General features: G+C 39.1%; 1 protein-coding gene across 4 annotated transcripts in view; it reads right to left on the bottom strand.

Annotated features, from left to right (window-relative positions):
• Window positions 1-22220, bottom strand: part of CBL (Cbl proto-oncogene) — an 87802-nt gene that overhangs the window by 8086 nt on the left and 57496 nt on the right. For 2 of the 4 annotated variants that reach the window (XM_069554179.1, XM_069554181.1), the window contains 13 exons: window positions 21552-21708; window positions 20603-20724; window positions 20132-20269; window positions 18154-18241; window positions 17656-17787; window positions 17259-17462; window positions 12934-12993; window positions 12177-12308; window positions 11711-12091; window positions 9910-10004; window positions 1640-1780; window positions 1155-1255; window positions 57-239 (listed from right to left, as the gene is read on the bottom strand). In XM_069554179.1, the coding sequence (XP_069410280.1) occupies window positions 57-239; window positions 1155-1255; window positions 1640-1780; window positions 9910-10004; window positions 11711-12091; window positions 12177-12308; window positions 12934-12993; window positions 17259-17462; window positions 17656-17787; window positions 18154-18241; window positions 20132-20269; window positions 20603-20724; window positions 21552-21708 (1934 nt within the window). The remainder of the gene's footprint in view (window positions 1-56; window positions 240-1154; window positions 1256-1639; window positions 1781-9909; window positions 10005-11710; window positions 12092-12176; window positions 12309-12933; window positions 12994-17258; window positions 17463-17655; window positions 17788-18153; window positions 18242-20131; window positions 20270-20602; window positions 20725-21551; window positions 21709-22220) is intronic. The other 2 variants (XM_069554180.1, XM_069554182.1) reach the window with 1 other exon arrangement.

Below are 22220 nucleotides of genomic sequence, written 5' to 3'. Positions count from 1 at the left end.
TAAATAGGGAGCCACACAGCATTTCTAGGAAAACCTGAGGGAGCCTGGAGACTCACGTGTTGGGGGATCACCTTCCAGGGACAGCCAGCCAAAGGAGGAACTGGCGTTGGAGATGTCGGAGAGCGTGCGGCGGGCCAGCACCGCAGGCACGGGTGGCTTGGGGACATCATACCCGTCCTCTTCATTTTCTGACTCCTCAGGGCCAGTGTTGGCATGGGCTGCAGCCAAATTCCCGTCACCTAGAGAAAAGTTCGTGCAGTCATCCTCTTTTTCTAACGTACTTCTCTAACATTTCAGGACAGGGACATCCACTCATCGAGCATATATGGCATCAGTTACTGAATATCCATTATGGGCCAAACACTGTGTGGCCCTGTGGGTAGAAATAAAAGAAACAAGGAACCTAAAATCTGCACCAATCCTGCAGGTCTACTTTTCTAAATATGTCAAAAGCTACCCTGGCCAAGGTTAACAGCCACTGAAATCCAAGACTCAAGCACCACTTTACAGCATTCAGTCAACATTTTCATCTGCATTTCACCTTGGAAGATCAGCCAAAGGGCCCTGTTGTATGTACTGCCTTCCTGAACTTTCAACTTGGTAAGCTAGTTAATATGGGAATTGAGTATTCACCACCCACACACACAAGAATTTCATCAATGTTGAAAAGCAATGGGAGTAAGACGGAGCTAGCTGCCAGCACTGCAGGTCCAGGCCATATAACACAAGGGCCGCTAGGCCCTGGAAGGATGAAAAACCCAAATGGAACTGGCTGTGTGAATGAGAAGTAAAAGAGAAGAAAGGCCTTTACTGCCATAGATCAAAGATATTTTGCAAAGAAAATTATTTACGAATATTCCACTTAGATCAAGCTCTCATTGGCCAGACATTACCAGCTCATTCCTCCGGCACATCAGTGATTGTTAAAGCAGCAAAACTGGGGACTTCCCTGGTGGTCCAGTGGCCAAGACTCTGTGTCTCCAATGCAAGGGGCCCAAGTCTGATCCCTGGTCAGGGAATTAAGATCCCACATGCCACAACTGAGAGTCTGCATGCCACAACTAAAGATCCCACGTGCTGCAACTAAGACCTGGCATAGCCGAATGAGTAAATAAATTTAAATAAGTAAATAAAGTAGCAGAATGACTACTCACCAAAGGTACCACTCTCTGTGACGGACGGCGCCACTTGGGACTGAATATTATACATGGCTTCGTATGTGCAGCTATCCATCTGCTGGTCACAGTCACACGTTCTGGACCGGAAGGAAAGTGGCATAATGATCTTCAGAAACAGAACTCTGTTATCTGCAGACTTAGCAGGAGTCACTTACTCACAAATGCTCTAGACCCTGATTCTATCGAGATAACACTCTCCCTTCACCAGTGCCACTACTAGCAAATATCGTAAGATTGACTCCTATTGTGAGTAACAGCTGTGAATGTTTTTGAAATTAACTGTGATGCTGAAGAAACATTAAGTGGAACTGCTTGCAGCTGCAAGAAGCTTAAAACATTAGCGGCTACACACATCTTTCTGCTGTATTTCTGGCTGGATAACGCTATGTGCAGGCAGCAAGCCAAGCAGGTGAGTGAGTTGGTGTCAACTGAATTCCCAAACAGGACTGTTGTGAACCTACCGTGAACTTTGCGCTATCTCCGGAGGCCACTTCACTTCTGGCTTTTGAAGTCCCACGGGCCTAGAGGAAGGAGTCATATACTCTGTGTCCTCTTCACTTTCACACTGCTCCCCAGGGGGCAGCTTTGGCACAGGAAGAGGTCTGGAAGAGGAAGAATAAAAAAACAGAAAGAATGAACTGCTTTGCAATTACCTGAAGTAATTCGAAAATCACTGTGGCAGAAGAAATATATAACATCCTCAGATGTTCAAGATACTCCTAGTAAAAAACAGCAAGCATGATTCTAAACACATAAGAATGGCAATGAGTATATTACCTATTGCCAATTACTGTCTGACTCTAGGTGGTAAGATTCTGCTAACTTTCTTTAGCATTGCTCACCTGTGTTTTTTAAATATTCTTATAACATACTATTTTCATAAAGAGAAAAAGGTCATTAAAAGGAAAATTTTAATTACAATTCTTTTTGTTGGTGTTAATAAAATATAAAATTGCATCATTTACTCATTAAGCATTTTGGCAATACATACGTTGAAATATTCACATTCTTCTGTCACAGTAATTCTACCTTGGCTCCATCTCTGGCTATGTAGAAAGACACACTGAAGTCAAGTCACTACATTAAAAGCTTTCACACAAAATAAATATCCAACAACAGGAATGATTAAATATACGATGTCATAAACTTGCGGAAGATAGTGAAGGACAGGGAAGCCTGGTGTGCTGCAGCCCATGGGGTCGCCGAGAGTCGGACAGGACTGAGCGACAACAAAACAGTCATGGTACGTAATAATATGCAACTGTTAAAAGTGAGGATTTTGAAGAACTTTTTAACTGGAAGGAAGAAGTGCCCAATATATAATGCTAAGTTTGAAAAAAAAAAAAAGGGAAAACATAACACTATATTGATCTCAAACATAAATGCATTTTACATCCCTGCAGCCATGGCCAAGTAGGAAGTATCGTCTGACTGTCTGTCTGTAACAGGCAGCTATAAAAGCAGGAGACTACACAGAAGAAAGAAGCAGAGGCATATTCTCTTTCCAGAGGCAAGGAGAATATGCTGCAATAAGCCCTGCATTAGGAGCTCTGAACTTGGGCTTTCGGTGTAGTTTTCAACAGACTGCGGAGACAGGGACTGGAATCTGGGAATACCCCGATGGCCAAGACACAAGGAGTCAAAAATCAGACACAGGTTTGAAATGCTGCCTGCAATTTTCCCTAGAGCTACTGTGAATCCTTAAACCATATATGCATGGGACAAGATCCTGAGAAACCAAGCAAAAAGCAGCAGTACTTTGGCTGTCTTGCCAAACTAGAGAGACAAAGTTGAAATATGGCCTTTAAAATAGTTATAGTTTATATGTGCAAGAAAAAAGAATTTTATAAGAAAGCTATACATGAAAAGTCTAGAACCTAAAAACACAGTATTTGTTAGATGGATTCCAGGGCAGATTAGAAACTGAAAAAAAAAAGAAAGAAAGAAAAAGATTAGGCAAGTGAAATAGAGTAAGAACTATTCCAATTCAAGTAAAGAGAGGAAAAAGAATGGAAAACATGGAAATGAGCAAAAGAGCTATACGAGGTATGACGAGAAGACTGACTTTTCAGGTAACTGGAGTCACAGAAGAGAGAGTGCACTGTTTCAGCCTTCTGAAGAAACAGTACACACTGGAAACTAACACAACACTGTAAATCAACTATACTCCAATAAAAATGTTAAAAAAGAAAAAGGAAATAGTGGCTGAGATTTCCCATGCTGATTTTTGGTGGGGGGGGCGGGGGGGGGTTGGAGAGAAGGGGGCTGCACTGCACGGCTTATAGGATTTCAGTTTCCCAACCAGGGACTGAACCCAGACACTTGGCAGTGAGAGAACAGAATCCTAACCACTGGGCCACCAGGGAATTCCCAGTGACTGAGATTTCCTAAAACTGATTAAAAACATCAAATGACAAAACCCATAAACTCAAAAACCTTAAGCATAAATATAAAGAAAACTACATGGGCACATTATAGTAAAACTGCTGGGATCCAAAGACAAAAAGGTGTTATAAGTAGTCAGAAAAAGAAACATTACCCTTAAAGGAGCAACATTACGCTCATTTTCCAACAGAAACAATAAAAATCAAAAGGCGGTGTGATGATATTTTTAAAGTGCTGAAAGACATGGGTTTAAATTGTATTGGTCCACTTTTATACACATTTTCCCCATAAATGCATACTATAGTAGTACATAATCCATACAGTTGGTTGAATTTGGATGTATAACTGTGGATACAGAGGGTGTATTGTAGTCATATCTGGATATTCCAATACATAGTGGGTTGGTGCCCCTAACTCCTGAATTGTTCAAGGGTTGAATGTACTATATTTAGAAAAAATATCTTTAAAAAATGAAAGATAAAAGATATTTTAGGTCGAAGAAAATTTAAGTGAATCCATTAATAGAAGATATACTAACGCAGCCTCCTCTTTCTCTCCCTCTGTTGCTCTAAAGGAAGTTATTTAGGCAGAAAGAAGATTTCGGATGGAATGGTGGCAAAGCAGGAAGAAATTAAAATACTAGAGGATAAATACGTGGAAATTTAAATGTCCTTAAAGTGTTAAGAGGCCCTGATTCCAAGTGGACTCTAATGATCACGAGTCAAGGGTATATGTTGGAATCCCGAAGATAACTGTTAAAAGAATATACGGAGTGAAATGGTATAATAAAAACTATTTTACTCCCAAAGAAAGAAACTAGGGGGAAAAAATGAGCAAAGACAGGAAAAATGGGGCAAAGAGTAGGGAACACATATTTTAAAACAAAAATGCTAGACAGGATTTAAGGGGGAAAAAGGCCAAAAAGTATATCTATATATACTGCTTACGAGAAACATACCTTCAAACATCCCCTCAGCAGGAAAGTTGAAAGTAAAAGGATGGAAAAAGTTCAAGCAAACACTGAAACAGAGCTGAGTCCAGGGGTTAGGACTATGATACAGACATTTTAATATAAGTCAAACTCCATGGGGTCACAAAGAGTCGGACAGGACTTAAGCAAATGAACAATAACAATAAAGCAAACTAAAGCTAGTTAGAAGGACAATCAGAGAGTGAATGGACTAACAAGAGCAATGACTATTTAGTCAATAATTCTCAATTTCTATGTACCCTAATTACATAGACTAAGACACATACAAGTACACAGAAATAAGCAGAAAAAACAGAGACCCACAATTATAGGTGGAGTTATTAACATAATGCCTCTTAGTATTTGGCAGAACATGTAAATTTTTAAAAAAAATCAGCAAGGAAATAGTACATTTGAATATTATTAACAAACTTGACATATACAGAATGTTGTGTCCAACAACTGCAGAATATTCATTTTTATAAAATGAAGGTGGTCATAACACATATGGAATTTACCATAAACTAGTCAATAAGGAAGGTCCCACAAGTAGCATAATTTTAAATCACAGGGTATGGTTTCTGACCACACTGGAAGGAAGCTAGAAGGCAGGAACAGAAAAATAACTAGAAAATCTTCAATATTTGAAAATCAGGGAACATATAAACAACTGATGAGTCAAAGAAGAAATCACAAAGGGAAAATCATCATATAATTTGAAGTGAATGATAAAGAAAACATGACTTATCAAAATCTGCAGTTTACAGCTATAGCATCTGCTATGGCCTGACTGTGTATCCTTCCCAAAACTACTGTGCTGAGGCCCGAATCCCCAGTGTGGCTATACGTGAACATGGGGCATCTGAGGCAGTAACTAAGGTTGGATGAGGTCATGAGGATGGGCCCCAACCCAACAGGATGGTGTCCTGATATGAAGAGACACCGGAGAGCCTGCTGTTGCTCTCTATACCCCTCCCTCGACACATGGATGAAGGAAAAGCCATATGAGAACATAGTGAGAAGGTTATGCGAGCACGTAAACCAGTAAGAGATTCCTCACCAGAAACCAAATAGCTGACATCCTGATAGATCTTGGACTTCCAGTCGCCAGAACTATGAGAAAATTAGATTCTGCTGCTTAAACTGCCCAGTCCGCATGCAGTATTTTGTTATGGCAGCCTGAGCCTATTAACACAGCACCCAGCTCATGGAGCTAGAAAACTAACAAATAAAGCCTAAAGAAAGTTGGAAGAAAAAAATATAAGAGGAGAAAGCAATGAAACAAAAAGCAGATACCCAATGAGGATTCTGGGAAGATGGTAGTTGTCGTCTGATGTAACCCTTTTGGAACTCCAGAGTCTGCTGAAGGCTTGTAACTGCCAGGTAAAGGTCAGGATGCTAAATTGCTATTAATTTCAGTTCTGAGCATAGTAGCAGCTATCCATTCCCAGCCCTTGTCACAGGACAGGCAGCTCTACAAACGTTCCTGGAGCAGCCCACACATAATATTCAGGAGTTAAGGTGGACAAAAAGGACTCAGCCCCTCAAGTATTGGGAATCTGTGTTCTAATCACGGATTGCTGCTCCTGTTCACAGAGGTGCTGACAAAGGCCACTGCTGCTGCGCCTCCCTGCACTGTTCTAAGTCCCTCCCACACTGGCTGAAGTGACTTCCGTGAGACTTAAAGGAAGATATGGAGAAAAATCAAGAAAACCCTGTGGAACAAAATGAAAGCATCAATAGAAACAGAAACACCTAAGAAACAAAAAAGAAATTTTAGACTGAAAAGTACAAGTGAAATGAAAAAAAAAAAATCTCTAGAGGCATTCAAAGGTAGACTTGAGCAGCGAGGAGAAAGAATCAGTGACCTTGAGAGAACAATGGAAATTATCAAGGCTGAGGAATAAACAGAAAGAAAAAAAGACTGAAGAACACCAGAGTCTAAGGGAGCTGCGGGACATACCACCATCAAAGGACCAACAGACACACTGTGGGGGTCCTAGAAGAGAGAGAGAAAAGGGGCAGAGAGAATAGATGAAGAAATAAGGGCCCCAAACTTCCCAACTCAATGAACACAAACATCTGGCAAGTCCAACAAACTCCAAGTAAAAGGAACTCAAAAAGACTCACATTCTTAAAAGACAAAGACAAAGAAGCAAATCAGCAGACATGAGGGATCCTCAATGAGATTATGAAACTTCAAAGGCCAGAAGACAGTCGGCTTATATATTTGAAATGCTAAAAGAAAAGAAGCTCTCAACCAAGAATCCTACACAGGCATACCTTATTTTACTGCACTTCACAGACGGCACTTTGTTGGGTTTTTTAATAAATTGAAGACCTGTGGCAACTGTATTGAGCAAGTCTACTAGCACCGTTTTTCTAACAGCATTTTTCCACTTCACGTCTGTGTGCCACATTTTGGTAATTCTCAAGATATTTCAAGGTTATTCATTATTATGTTTGTTATAGTGATCTGTAATCAGTGATCTCTGATATTACTATTGTAAAAAGATTATGACTTGCTGAAGGCTCCAGTGATGGTTAGAGTTTTTTAGCGATGAAACATTTTACATTAAGATATGGGTGTGTGTGTGTGTGTGTGTGTGTAGGACATAATGCAATGCACACTTAATAGACTACAGCCTAGTGTAAACAGAACATTTATGTATACTGGGAAACCAAAACCAGAGAAGTCAGGTGTCTCACTTTACTGCACTATTCACCTTAACACAGTGGTCTGGAACCAAACCACAATGTCTCTTGAGGTATGCCTGTATCTGGTAAAACTGCTTCCAAAATTGAGGGAGAAATCAAGATATTTCCAAATAAACAAAAGCTGAGGGAGTACATGACCACTAGACCTGCCCTGCAAGAAATGCCCAAGTTAGTCCTGCAGGGTGAAATGAAAACATTAGACAGTAATTTCAGGCTGTATGGAGAAATAAAGACGTGCATAAAAGTAAATACACGGACAGTTATAAAAGCTAGTATTGTTGTAAGAATGGTTTGTAACAGTACCTTTTTTTTTCTACATGATTAACAGACCAATGCATTTGAAGGGAAAAAAATACATAATTAAATAGTGTAAAAGCCAGTATTACTGTAACTTTGGTTGGTACCTCTAAATCTCTTTCTGTATAAATTTTAGGAAACTAATGCACTTACAAGAACTAGATCATAATCTAGTTTAAAAGAACTAGGGGCACACAATATATCAAGATGTAATTTACTGACTCAACAACCAAAGGGGTGTGGTGGAGCAGTAAAGGAGCAGAGTTTTTTACATGCTACTGAAGTTAAGCTGGTATAAATTCAAATTATACTGTTACAGCTTTGGGATGTTATGTATAATCCCTATGGTAACCATCAAGAAAGAATCTATAGAATATACACAAAAGGAAATGAGAAAGGAACTTAAAACATTTCACCACACACACAGAAAAACTAAACACAAAAGAAAGTAATGCAGGAAATGAGGGACAAAGAAACTACAGGGAATACAAAAAACAAACAGCACAATGATAGAAGTCCCTCCATATCAGTAACTGCTTTAAATATAAATGAGCTAAACTCTCCAATCAAAAGTCAGAGACTGGCAAATTGGATTAAAACACACAATCCAATGATACGCTATCTATAAGAGGCTCATAAGAGGCTCATTTGAGACTCCATGACACAAACAGGCTGAAAGCCAAAGGATGGATTAAGTTATTCTGTGCAAATAGTAGCCAAAGGGGTGCCGGGAGGAGGGAGCTATGCTAATATTCAGACACAATAGACTTTCAGTCAAAAAAGGTTACAAGAGACAAAGAAAATTATATAAACTGAAAATTTTAACAATTATAAACATTTATACACCTGAGATCAGTCCTGGGTGTTCACTGGAAGGACTGATGTTGAAGTTGAAACTCCAATACTTTGGCCACCTGATGCGAAGAGGTGACTCACTGGAAAAGACCCCGATGATGGGAAAGAGAGGAGAAGGGGAGACAGAGGATGAGATGGCTGGATGGCATCACCGACTCAATGGACATGGGTTTGGGTGGACCCCGGGAGTTGGTGATGGACAGGGAGGCCTGGCGTGCTGCGGTTCATGGGGTTGCAAAGAGTGGGACGTGACTGAGCGACTGAACTGAACTGATACACCTAATGACAGGCCATCCAAATATCAATATGTGAAGCAAAACCTGACAGAACTGAAGGGAGAAACAGACAGCTCTACCACAACAACTGGGGATTTCAACACCCCACTCATAATCATGGACAGAACAATCAAATGCAAAATAAGTAAAGAAACAAAGGACGTAGTACAATAAACCAATTAGACGTTAACAGACAAACACAGAAAAACTCTACTCAACAATAACAGCACACACGCTCTTCTCATGCACAAACAGGACACCTTACAGATGGACAACATGTTAGGCCACAACTAAGTCTCAACAGATTTTTTAAAATATCATACAAAACATTTTCTCTAATCACAGCAGATAGTTATAAATCAATTTAAAAAAAAAGTAATACTGAAAAGTCACAAAACTGTGGAAATTAAATGACACACTCCTGAATAACTGTGTAGCTGAAACCATACTGGCTCCATTCTGTGAGCTCCATCTACACCTGCAGTCCCATGCCCTCCCCTGCTCTGTGACTGGGTTTAGCCTGCTCACAAGGAATATGACCAAGCCAGGTAAGTTCCCTATCAACCTTTACCTTTGTTTCATCTGATATGAAAACTGAACAGCAGCTTCGGCTGACACAGATGATTAATGGTCTGTGAGGAATAATGGCAAGAGATTCTCCCCACAGCTCGCCCCACCGGGTTCCTATTGCTGCAGACACACTTCTCCTTTAGGAGTCAGATTCTATCTTTAGCTTTAGCCCCTTTATACTCCCTTGTTCCCCTTTCAGTGGCGTGCAGTGCAGCTACAATGCCTCTGGATGGCTGTCTGCCCAATATCCTGCCTATATGAAAGTTTTCCACAATACACTCCACGTTGTACCTTATTTTGCTTTTTTGGTCTCAAAGTTCCTTCTCATTTTTTGTTGTTGGAAGAGGATGTTTGTTATGACCAGTGTGTTCTCTTGACAAAACTCGCTTAGCCTTTGCCCTGCTTCATTTTTATTTACTCCAAGGCCAAACTTGCCTGTTACTCCAGATATATCTTGACTTCCTACTTTTCCATTTCTACTATGTACATATACACAGAGAAAATAATGGAAAGAAACAGTCCAATACGTGATAATTTTTAAATAATACAGGTCAATTTTTATTTTCTTCTTTACAACCCTCTGGGTTTTCTAAATTTCCTATAAACAAGTTGTTTGAAAGTATCAACTCCATTGTATGAAATACAGTTTTAGGAAACTTACCTGGCAGCCAGAGAATAAATGGCATTGGCAGATGCGGAGGGTTTGATTTTGGGATGCTCACACTCTGCACCTGCTAATGGGCTGCTATTCATATTCTAGAAAGAAAAGAGTTAAAAAAAAAAAAAACAATGTTCTTAATATAGCTAAGCATCTCCTCTTATTTAACCTATTCAAAATAACAAGAACAGTCATAGAGACAGAGACCTCATCCTCAGTGCCATGCTTTGGGCTTACTATATGTGACGAAAGTATAGCTGAAGGTTCAAACATAAGGGTTAGGGAGGATAGATCTAAAAATGAGGCAAGGAAATGGGAATTGTTTGTTTTAATTCTAGAAAGATTTGAGGAAACTGGCTGTCTGCACAAATAGCACTCTAGCTTTAAAAATCTACGTATTTTTCTATGTTGATGCCACTGAAAGTCAAACCTAATCCATTCTCACTAATTAAGACTGCCTATCCCATAAATGCCACTTAAATGCTAAGTTACCTTCCCCCTTCCCTTTCAACCAAGAAATACATAGTTCATTTAAGGACCACAGCATTTCTCAACTTTACCCTTCAATTCGATCTTCTTCTTGGGTTTCTAACTATCCACTGGCCAATTCTTCCTTTAATGGCTCGTGTCAAATTCAACATGTCTATCCCTAGTTAGCCAGGTTTTAAACCTCTGGGGTGTGTGCATATGTGCATATATGTATATGCGACCTCTCATCCTTTTTTCCACTGACCAACTGCTTTCAAGACTCACTGGGTCTTTGTTTCATGCTCCCTAAAGTCTCTACCTATAATCAGGCTCCCCCTTCTGCTCCTGGACTAGGAGTCTCCCTCTCGTTTACCCTGTACCAGCTATGTGGAACCTCTCTGTGATTACAACCACAGACTCTCCCAAACTCATCTGCTTTCCCTCCATCCCCTGTTGCTCCAAGTCTTTGCTCAGAAATGTATGTCGCCCCTTCGTGTCCCTCCCTGTCCCAACTCCAGCTTTCTCTATACCATTTTCACCCTATTTTTCTCCACAGCATTCATCAGCATCCAGTATCTTTTCTATTTTATCGTTTTTCCTGTTTATTTTCTATCCTTCCTCCAGTAGAATGTAAATTTTTTAAGGGCAAGATTTTTTGCTGAGTGCATAAAGAACCAACAAAAGAAGGAATACCCCGCTCCCACCCCTAGTTCTATCCCTTATCTCCTGCTTATCCAATGGACTGCTAACCTGTCTTCTTTCAATCCATTCTCTTTCTAATCCATTCTGCATTCTATTCCTAGATTCCGCTCTTTAAGCCATCATTTTGGTCACATTACTGCACTAATTTAATCTTCATGTACACCAAATAATTCCAGTTCTTCTGGGAGAGTGCCCTCTAGTCTAGCAACAGTGTTCCTTTCTAGCCCCCTTTCCTACTCTGATACACAAAACTTCTCCTTCTCTCAAATTAAACACTTCTTATTCCACAATACATCTTAAGCATTTCTGTCATTGTAGGTCTATCTTAAAACAGTATCTACTTTGGAAAGGATACTTAAAATTCAGATGCCACTCTTCTCGTAAAGCCCTCATGATTGCTCTATCTGGAAATAATCTTTTCTTTCTCTAAAATTAAAATGTTTTCTATTTATATAACTCATGGCAGAAATATGCTTCTTGCATTCACAAACATATTAACAGATATATTTCTTGAAAACAGGAATTATATTATCTCTGAATCCAGTATAAAACACACCATAGAACATTCCCCATCAATGTCATCCACAAATATTTGTTACTAAGATAAATAATTTCAATAATAATCAGGACTCACCATGGAGGTATCCAGATTGAATGTGCTTCCGAGCCTAGGCGTATCGGTTCTGGGTTCCATTTGTGAGGGCAATGAAAACGGAAGTGAATGCCGGTTGGTTAATTCTCTCCCTGTCCAGGGGTCACTAGGATTTGGGGCAACTACTGGTACTTTGGGGACTGGCCGATGCAGCCATGACGTTTCTCCAATGCGGCCAGAGGGGACAGGGGGCAGTTTGTCTCTGGAAGGACAGTCGCCCGGTGTACAAGGCAAGGGGCGTCTCTGAGGCCGGGTTTCTGCTCCACCAGAATACGGCCGGTCTGGAGGGGGTGGTGGTGGAAGATCTCGAAGAGTGGGAGGTATTGGTAATGGTTTGTCCTTATGAAGAGAGCCAGAAGGAGCCTATGGAAGCATGATGGAAGTAATCAAATTCCACTAATCCACAAAAAAGAATCAGAAAAAACTGCAGAAATGGATAACGCTTTACCTTAGAAGCAGTTCCAAGACCAGAAGCACTTGAAGGGATAGATATTCGCTGCTGTAGAAGGTCAAGTCGTGGTGGCACTGGGGGAAGGGAAGCTTGTGGGGCCATGGAGAATGGAGAAGGAGGTCGTTCCACCTAATACAAGTGAAAATTTCCTAATAGGTTATTCTTGTTTGGAGGAGGGGTAACTCTCAACTCCTAAATATGTAAAGAAGTATAATATGAACAGTGAATATACCAATGAGCTTGACTTTGGCTTACAGAAGTGCTTTCTGAATTATTTATATGTTACCATAAGAGGGCGCTCTCAATCACAAAAGCACCATAAGGATACAAGCTACAAAGCTTCTATCTAGAAACTGCTGTGCTGTAAGACGCTTCCAAGCTGACAATTTAAAAAAAAACTACGATTTCACATCTCTTAATCTTCAGAAGAAGAAAAACCTTTTCAAGATTAAAAAAAGAAAGTCGTATTAAAAGAAAGGGATACACATTAATCTCTCAACAAATCATCTAAGAAAATAATGCTTAAGGAGCAGAATGAAGAAAAAAATCAAAGTAAATAAACTCTCCAGAGGTTATTATGATTCAAAGAAAAAAAGAGATTTATAAGATAAAGTGATCGATGGTATTATTAAAAAGCATCTTGTGATCTTCCAAAGAAATGTTATTTTGATTCAGTAATTAAAAAGGTTGATTTTTTTGTCAATTTGTATTCCAAAAATTGTGTCAAATCAAAAGAAACAAATAAATGTATAACCTTTTCCATTTCCCTGCCCACAGCAGGGTGATGAATAGCTGATAAGCTTGTCCAAGTAGGCTGTCAAGAGATATACGAGAATTTATACAAAATACTACTTTGCATTTGCATTTCCTGAAAGCAAAACAGATGGAAAATAGGCAAATATGTATTACAAGCACTATGTAAAATGACAGAAAAACAGCCATCTCCATATTAAGTCCTATCATTAATGCCAAGCGGGGAATGAGGGGAAAAGCCTGCATTACAGGCTGCTTGCTCTGACTCACACAAGAACACAGCCTCCACACCAACGGAGCATGAGCAGCGCCGCACCTCAAGGGTTAAGAAAGTGGAAAGCCACACTCACTCTCCCTCCATCACCAATATCTAGTCAGTCACTGCACCTTCCCGGTGGCTCAGACGGTAAAACGTCTGCCTACGATGCGGGCAGACCCGGGTGCAATCCCTGGGTCAGGAAGACTCCCTGGAGAAGGAAATGGCACCCCACTCCAGTATTCTTGCCTGGAAAACCCCATGGTTTTCCAGAGGAGCCTGGCGGGCTACAGCCCATGGGGCCGCAAAGAATCAGACTGAGTGACTTCACTTTCTTTCTTTCACTGTATCTTGTTATTTTTCCACAAAAGAATGGCATATCTGTATTTTCCTTTTCTTTCTACTCACCAACCTCAGACCTAATTTATCAAAACCACCTTCTAACGATTCTCCCAACTTTCTAGTTTCTTATCTCGCCAAATCATTTTGCTCACCATTACCAGCTTAACCATCCTTAAACCCTCACTAGTTCAAAAACCATCCACCAGTAACTCCTACTTTCCCATGTCATAAAATGTCACTTTCCTACCTGGCTTTCATGAGTCTAATTTGGTCTCCCTAACCAATAGCGTTTTCTGTAATTTTCTATTTTGGAATTCCTACCTCCTTAACTTTCTTCAAGTTGTTTCTCAGTTTGGAAAGTCCTCTTTGCCTATTTTGATCCCCCTCCTCAATCATCACTCCTTCTCATCCCTAAAGGGCAGAGGGTTGAGCTAATCAATCATATTCTTCAATTCATGCCTCAATATCATAACCAATCCTTAAAATGTTCTTTTATCTCAACATATCATAAAGCTCTAGAAAAGGATAAAAGTGCATCTGAGGAAGAAATTACAAAAAAAAAAAAAAAGTATTTGCAAGACCTAAGGGATATAAATATCCATATAGAAAGTGTTCATTACATAGGTAGCCCAAAGAAAGAAAAGAAACCCATAACCAGCCAAACAACAACACCCTTTTCAGGGAATCAAGGATAAAGAAAATATTCTACGGCTTCTGAGGACAGAGAGAAAGGAGGCACCAAAGAGTAAAAATTTGCTAGAAACTAGAAGTCACTGAGGCTGTAACAATTCACAGAGGTGAAAATTTTTTTCAACCCAGTAAGTCTATATTTAGACAGTCTGAGGGCTGAATAAAGACATTTTTAAGATATCAGATGTCTCAAAAATTTCACCTCTCACCTTTTCACAGCATGCTATTTTGAGAGAATACTCTACTCAAACAAGGAAGTTAAAGCAAGAAACAGAAAAACATGGGAGTTACGAAATCCAACACAGATGAGAGGCAATGACGTCCCATGATGATGGCGAAGAGAGACTTCAGGGTGACAGAAGGCAGCACACCCAGTGGAAAACCAGTCCACACTGGAGCCAGAACATGACAGGCTCCCATACATCAGTATACCACATTATACAGTATCTACTTTATTAATACATGCATAGAATTTACTCCATAGAAAATTATATCAAGAGGATGTTTGGTAGTGACAGGTACAAACTGAAAACTAAGGAAATAAAAACAAATCAATTATTTCAGAAAAATGGAAGGTTGTAAAACAAAGCAAAAGTAATCACATTATAGTATATACTTGAAACAACAGGGAGCAAAAATCATTTAAACACTGAATACTGATTGAACCAAAAAACATTCCAATTAACTACAGTCGGAAGTTAGGGAGTAGGAAGGAGGAAGATAAGAGATTTCAATCCTTTTCTAAACATAAAACCAATATCAAAAAATCAGGAGAAAGCAGTATAGCCTATGGCTAGGGAACAGCTTTAGGAATGGAAAAATCTGAATGGGACATAGGAGCTCGAGGAGATGGAAGCAGATAACCGACATTTTTAGCAATTCTTTTCAACTTTAAACAACAAAAAAAAAACCATGTGTATTTATCACAAGGATATTTTTTAAAGTAGATTCACTATTTTAAAAACAAATCAAAATTAAGCAACAAAACAACAAGCTACTGGGATGTGACGAAGCTGGTCCTCTCATAGTCGCATATACTTTAGGAGTGACCTTAGGACAAAAAATACAGGGAACAAATTTTAATGTCTATCCAAAAAGAGTTAAGAGATATTTTTACTCTAATATTTTATCCATACAAAGTAGATAATGAACTATAAGGTACAAAGAATAAGATGAAACACCCACATAGAACCTACCTTTCAGCTAAAAAAACAAAATACCATTGCTTTCTGAAATTCCCATATGCCCCAGCACTAATTATATCCCCTCTCCTCTCTCAAAGAGTTTAAATGGACATACTCTCATCTAGCAATCCTACTGTTAGAAATTCACCCTATAGACAGACTTGCAAAAGAACGCCCATAAGGGTCAACTTCAAAAAATTTAAAATGCAGTACTCAAATAGTCCAGATTTCCTCAACTATCCACATAGCATAGACACATTCATGAATTTCTGTTTCAATGTGTTTTTAATTCCCAAACATCCAAAGCAATTACTATGTGCTCACTTGTGAGTAGCCAGTTACAAATGAGAGGTGACTCTAGCCTTCTAGGAACTTACAATGGGAAATGATTATTTTTTGGTCACACAACATGGTGTGTGGAATCTCAGTTACCCAACAAGGGATCAAACCCAGCAGTGGAAGCAAGGAACTGTAACCACTGCCATGCAATTTCCAAGAAATACTTTTTATTGCCAGGTGGTAAATTCTATGGCAGACATTTCACAGTATCCCAGAAATACTTAGCCAGACCTAGATTATATTTGGGTAAATATGTGTGAGTTAGGGGTAGGAGAAGCAGGGTATAGTCTGGAAAGATTTCTCAGGATATGAAAACTGAGCTAAATTACATACAAACTATCAAGACAAAAGCATGGAGAAATCTTTGATGATTCAGCTTCCATAAAACACAAAGTGGAAAGGATTATCAGGGCAAAGTGCCTAGAACAGAGAATGTACTGACTAACCCATTAAGTAATGAGAAGTCATTAAAGAGCACGAGGCAAAGGAATGAGATGATCAAGGTGTGTGTTGTAGATCAATGACTCTGGAAACAGGGAGAACCTATGCTTCTGAGAGCCTGAAATAAGGAAGTGGCATTGAGGACAGAGGAAGAAACAAACGGTACACAATCACTGAAGAGAATCCCACCCACCTTCTCAGGATTTACTGAGCACCAACCATGCACCAGGTAGCCAGGTGCTGACACAAAAGAAAGATTCTTCTGCACCAAAAATTGCCTCCTATGAAAGCTGTAACAGCCTAAACTAGAGAACTGATAGCATATTAGAACCTTTGTCTGCCCTATATTTATTAAAATCTTCGGTGACTGCCTTACTTTGAATTAGCAAATAAATCTGTTTTATCCTACCACTGATGTAACAGAATCTGGTCACATTCTTTCTTGGCCTTTATCTTTCCTATCTTTACTAGGGCCTTTCTAGTTAGTTTAGTCTCTGTACGGTACCTCCTACCACCCTCTAATCACTTTAGTTGCCATTTATTTAGTTGTTAACAAGGCCTTGTTTCTCCTGCCTAAACCTTACTTTCCATTGCCAAGACTCCACTAGAGAGAAAAACAAGGAGAAAATATTCTAGTCACAGTAGCAAGACACGGTCCAATTCTTTTACTCCTCCTTCATTTTCTCCACCAAGCTATCCGAGTAGAATCCAGTTCTAAGATACAGACAGTAAGAGCATGGGCCTGGAAGGCGGGATGCCTGGCCACAGATTCTGGCTCAACTTACTAGTAGTGTGACCTTCAGCAAATTCCTTAACCGCATTGTTCCTTGATTTCTTCAATTGCTGGATGAGAATAATAATAGCTTCTACTCATAGGGTTACATGAATATGGATAAATATAGGATTATGAGTTAAAGTAGTCAAGTATTTAGCATGGTTCTCTTTCACATGGTAAATGTTCAGTAAATATTAGCTATTATTACTCCTTGTATTTTAGATGTTGTTAAGTGATCTACTGCTTTAGGGCACAGCTGATGATAGATTTTGCCACAATCTATTAAACTGCAGACTTACCTTGGCACCAGCCAATTCCTTCATCATGAAGAGAGAATCATCAGCTCGTTCATCATCATCATCATCATAGTTTGGGGAAGGAGCTCCCTCTGCTCCTTGCCTCAACAGGCTGCCACTTCCTCTAGGATCAAAGGGATCAACCACAATGGGCTCAGTACCTTTAATTTCACATCGGCAGAAAGGACAGCCCTGGCCTTCTGATTCCTACAAAGGAAACAGACACATCTGAAAGTTCTTAAAATATTCATCCACTAAAAATACAGTACTTAAAAATGAAAAAAGCACCAAAAGTTTAGAACCTACCCAAAAACCATTCTTTATATCCATAAAGGATATACAATCCCCAATTCTTCACTGTGATTATTTAGCTGAGAAAAAGCATGGTTTGGATCCATACCTGCCAGGATGTTAGACAGGATGTGCACATGAGGTGGCCACAGGGCTCAATCTTCACATCTTTATCATTCTCAGCACATATTTTACACAGTTGGAATGTGGAGCCCATCTCACAGTATAATTCATATTGCTCCTTTGATTAAAAAAGAAAAAGGAGATTATTCGGTCTGCTACAAATATTTGTTGAATGAATGAATGAATGACTGCAACTATAAATGCTAAAAATAGGAAAACTGAAGATGGTTACTTGTAACACTAATCTTTTGCCTGGAAACGGAGTGTCACAACAGTGAACAGGTAAAACAGAAAGCACCTAGTCTTGGTTCTATTTTAAGAAACAGGGTTTAAAAAGAGACCACACACATGTAAATTCACTAATCTAGTCGATGGTTTAAAATTTTAAGTGTTCCAATCACTTAGTATAATTCTGTCAGTTCTACAGAGTAATATACAGAAGGTTGGGTCTAGAAATATGATTAAAATGGAAAACAAAACTCACCTGGGTCACTTTGATGTGGTCTTGAGGAGTTGGTTCACATAAGCCTGTCAGGTCGGGATTCTGATTCCGTCCATCAGGAAACAAATAGCTGTAAAAAGAGTAACCAATCTTGGGGGTCTACTGAAGCCAATTTATCACTGCTTACTAATACAGACAAATGTTATCTAGGAATTCTCTCACTCTAAAAGGGCAATTTAGGAGAAGTGCAAACAGAAATTTTATTAGTACTTCAAAAAAATTAAATAACACAGATCAGTTCTAAGAAGATACTCTTCAAACACTGACATTCTTTCTCCAGGGTGTCACAGGCTCTATTTTAATTAAGGGGTTGACAAGCGTTTCCTGTAAAGGGCCAGTTAGTAAATGTTTCAGGCTCTGCAAGCCACATAAGTCTGTGTCACATAGTCTTTTTCTTTTTTAAACAACATTCTGAAAAGGAAAAACTATCTTAGACACAGACTAGAAGACCTAGTCTGTGCGCCATAACTTACCAACTCCTATTTTTATCTGTGGATGACCACAAAATAAGTGTGAATTCTCAATTTAAAAAAACGACATTTGCTTCAACCAAAGACCTTAAAACACCCTTGTTTACAGATTTAACACTAAGAGACACCAATTTGAAAGAAAAGTAACAAGAAGCAAATTAAGCCACTGAGATCAACCACCAGGAAGCTTCTAGCATCAAATTGCTCTGACATCTAGTGAAATACCCCTTTCAGTTCTAACATTACTGTAGAAATGATGTGTAGTGGAAAATGGATTTTCCTAATCACTTTAAAACACAAGTAGTTTTCTCATACCTGGTCAACTGTTAGTATTCTTAGTGGTTACCAACTGATAATCAATTTGAATTCCCAAAGAAATAGGAATTCTAGAATAAACAGGAACTTAAGTCATAAATATTAGCAGAGATTACAAAAACCCATAGCCTGAAGAAATTCTGCTGAATTAAAATGAACATAGGATGAAGGCCTGAGCCTGCTGCCATCAGGAACATTTAAGTCATCCTAATTTTGCCTAGTCAAATAACTGGTAACATTTTCTGCTAACTGGTACAGAAATACATTTAAAAAATATTTATCTATTTATTTATTTGGCTGAGTCAGGTCTTAATTGCAGCACGGGAGATCTTCACTGTGTCATGAGGGATCTTTCACTGTGGCCCTGAAATCTCTAGCTGCAGCATGTGGACTTAGAAGCTCTGCAGCATGTGGGATCTTAGTTCCCCAACTAGGGATCGAACCTATGTCCCTTGCACTGCAAAGTGAATTCTTAACCACTGCACCACCAAGTGACACAGACTTATGTGGTTTGCAAAGACTGGTGAAATATTTACTATCTGGCCCTTCACAAAAAAAGCTTATCAACCCCTTGATTAAAATACAGCCTGTGGCATTGTGCCCTGGAGAAAGAATATCAGTGTCTGGAGGACAATGCTCATGTTGTCAGTGTTGTAGTAGCTCACTCCTGTCTTTGTGTCACTCTTTGTGACCCTTTGGACTTTAGCCCACCAGGCACCTCAGTCCGTGGGATTCTCCAGGCAAGTGGGTTGCCATTTCCTTCTCCAGGGGATCTTCCCAACCCAAGGATCAAACTCGTGTCTCCTGTGTCTTCTGCACTGCAAGCAGATTCTCTACCTGTTGAGCTCTAGGGGAGGCCCCTGTGTTTGGACAGTACTATATATTTTAAAATCTAATAGAGACCTGAAAATAAGTTAACGTGTGGAAAAAAAAGAAAGATAAAATCTACTCAGGGTAACAAGGGAAATAGTAGAGGAAAAAAAAATTTCACTCAAGGAATCCTTTTTAAATAAAAACAGAAGTCCTACAGAAGTTGAAAATTCAAACAATATAAGCTGTTAATATGTTTCCTGAATCTTAACCTGTAGAGAAAACCTGGAATAAAGTCATTAATGATGCAGTTTCACAGCCCTAAGTTCCTAGACTCTAACAGAGGATCAACAGTAGGTACTCACAAGCCTTCCCTGAAGCCATCAATCAGCGCTTGGAAGAGAGGTTTATTGTGAGGGATTGTCTGGAGAATGTTCCCATCAGCAGTGACATACCCAATAGCCCACTGACCCAGACGGGTACAGCTCAGCCGGAAAATGTAACTGAAAACAGAGAGAAACAAAACCTTGATTACATAGGTTTGCATTAGGGTGGAAGATGAGACAGAGACAAAAATCAAAAAGACCATCAATAATAGATTCTTCAGTGACTCCACACCAAAAGGAAAAGGCACAAAAGCTTAATTCTTAAGTGGCTTGAAAGCATTTATCAAATCATAGTATCTGAATAAGTCAATTCCTCTGATAAACAGACATCAACCCTACCACAGAAATGTAGCCACTGGGGAACTAGTGAAAGATCATGTTTCCTCCTTTTCAGCAAAGGTCACAGAATAAAATTCAGGTGAATAAGCCTCTTTGCTTCATTCCACTGACCTGCCAGGTTTGTGAATGAATTTCTGGAGTCGTGCTTTCACTTCATCATATGTCAGGAAAGCCATGTAACCAGGATGAGTTACAGCAAGGCTATTCCAGTTCCTGAGCAAAGAGGACCAGGGCTAAGGAAACAAGAGACCAATCAGACCATCCAGCTCCAAACATACAACCAGCCTCAGAGCAATGAAGAACAAAAGGAAAAACCATCTCAACACTCAAATATAAATTCTCCATTTAGTGTCACAAATTTTCAACCATATTGTTACTTTAAGGGAAGATAAACATGTTTGGGAAACAAAAACTTTGAAAAGCTAAGAAGAAAGTAACACACAGAGAGAAGCCTAACTGTGCAAAATACAGAAAATTTTCAGGCAGCTCTAACCTGCTGGAGCTATTAGAGTAATGATGAGGTTAAACAACAGACAAAAACAGAGAAAACAGGGCAAGGCCTGATGTGCAAGTAACAAGTTCCAAATAAAGGTTTATGCAAGGTAGCATATACACACATTATTTTTAGAAAAGGAAAGGAGCTGTGAACCATCAATGCATCTCAGTATTAGTCAAGAATTTTAATACCACAGGAGAAAAAGCTGGAAACATACATAAATGTCCAGTAACTGAACTCAGGAAGTATATTATACCCATTTTCAGGGTAAAATACAACCATTAAAATGATGCAAAGAAAAAAAAATGATGTAAAGAAGAATATTTAACAACAGAGAAATATTATAAATATGAGGAGAATAAGCAGATTATATAGTTACTCTTTTTACATATATATATATAAATATAAAATACAGAGTAGTTTTAACCTTTTTTTAAACTACAGTTTCTAGAATAAATACTTTTATAATAGGCAAACTCCCAAATGTCCAGATGTTATTTTTTTAAAAGCTTCCCCTTCAGAAAAGTGGCAATAATTAGTTCAGCCAACATTTTAGCATCCTACCTGAAAGAGTCTTGTAAAGATGTCGAATTCAAAAACTGAAATATAATCATTGCAGGTCAGATCAATAGTGGATTTCAGAGCCATGGCCTCCAGCCCAGAACTGATGGGATGTACTTCATGAAGGGCCTGTCTGAAGCTCTTCCAAGGGACTATTGTCCTAGGATTGGGGTGGGGGTGAGAGAGAAGGCACAGAAGAAGATAGCAGATAATTCCAGGCATTACTACAGTCAAGGAAAACAGTCTCTTTAAATTCTCAAAATCTACTTTAATTTTCCTAGAGAAACTGAATTATATTTTGCATTGATAACAGAAAGGGCATAAATGATACGTGTCTTAACTTCCTGATGAGTAAATTAATAATAGAGACATCTTTTCCCACTTTTCTTCGGCAGAGTGCCACATGTTAATCCCCTTTCTCACCTTCAGATATTTGTTGTATTAGAGAAGCAGGAAGAGAGATGACATTATCCTTTTTGTATTAGAGATGTAACCTGCGGCCAGATCTTCACTCACTGTGTTTAAACTAACCTTTTAAAGCACATAAAACACTCTGATTCTTTTGAGGAACCCACACTATCAAGGACTAGACTTGAGGAATATAAAGCTTAAGGTATAGGAAGAAAAGAGTTCTGATACAAATGAAGAAGAAATTATTTAACAAAAGAATGA

Source organism: Ovis canadensis, chromosome 15 (genome assembly GCF_042477335.2).
Source record: "Ovis canadensis isolate MfBH-ARS-UI-01 breed Bighorn chromosome 15, ARS-UI_OviCan_v2, whole genome shotgun sequence".
Taxonomy (NCBI): domain Eukaryota; kingdom Metazoa; phylum Chordata; class Mammalia; order Artiodactyla; family Bovidae; genus Ovis; species Ovis canadensis.
This window is presented reverse-complemented; position numbering and strand designations above follow the sequence as displayed.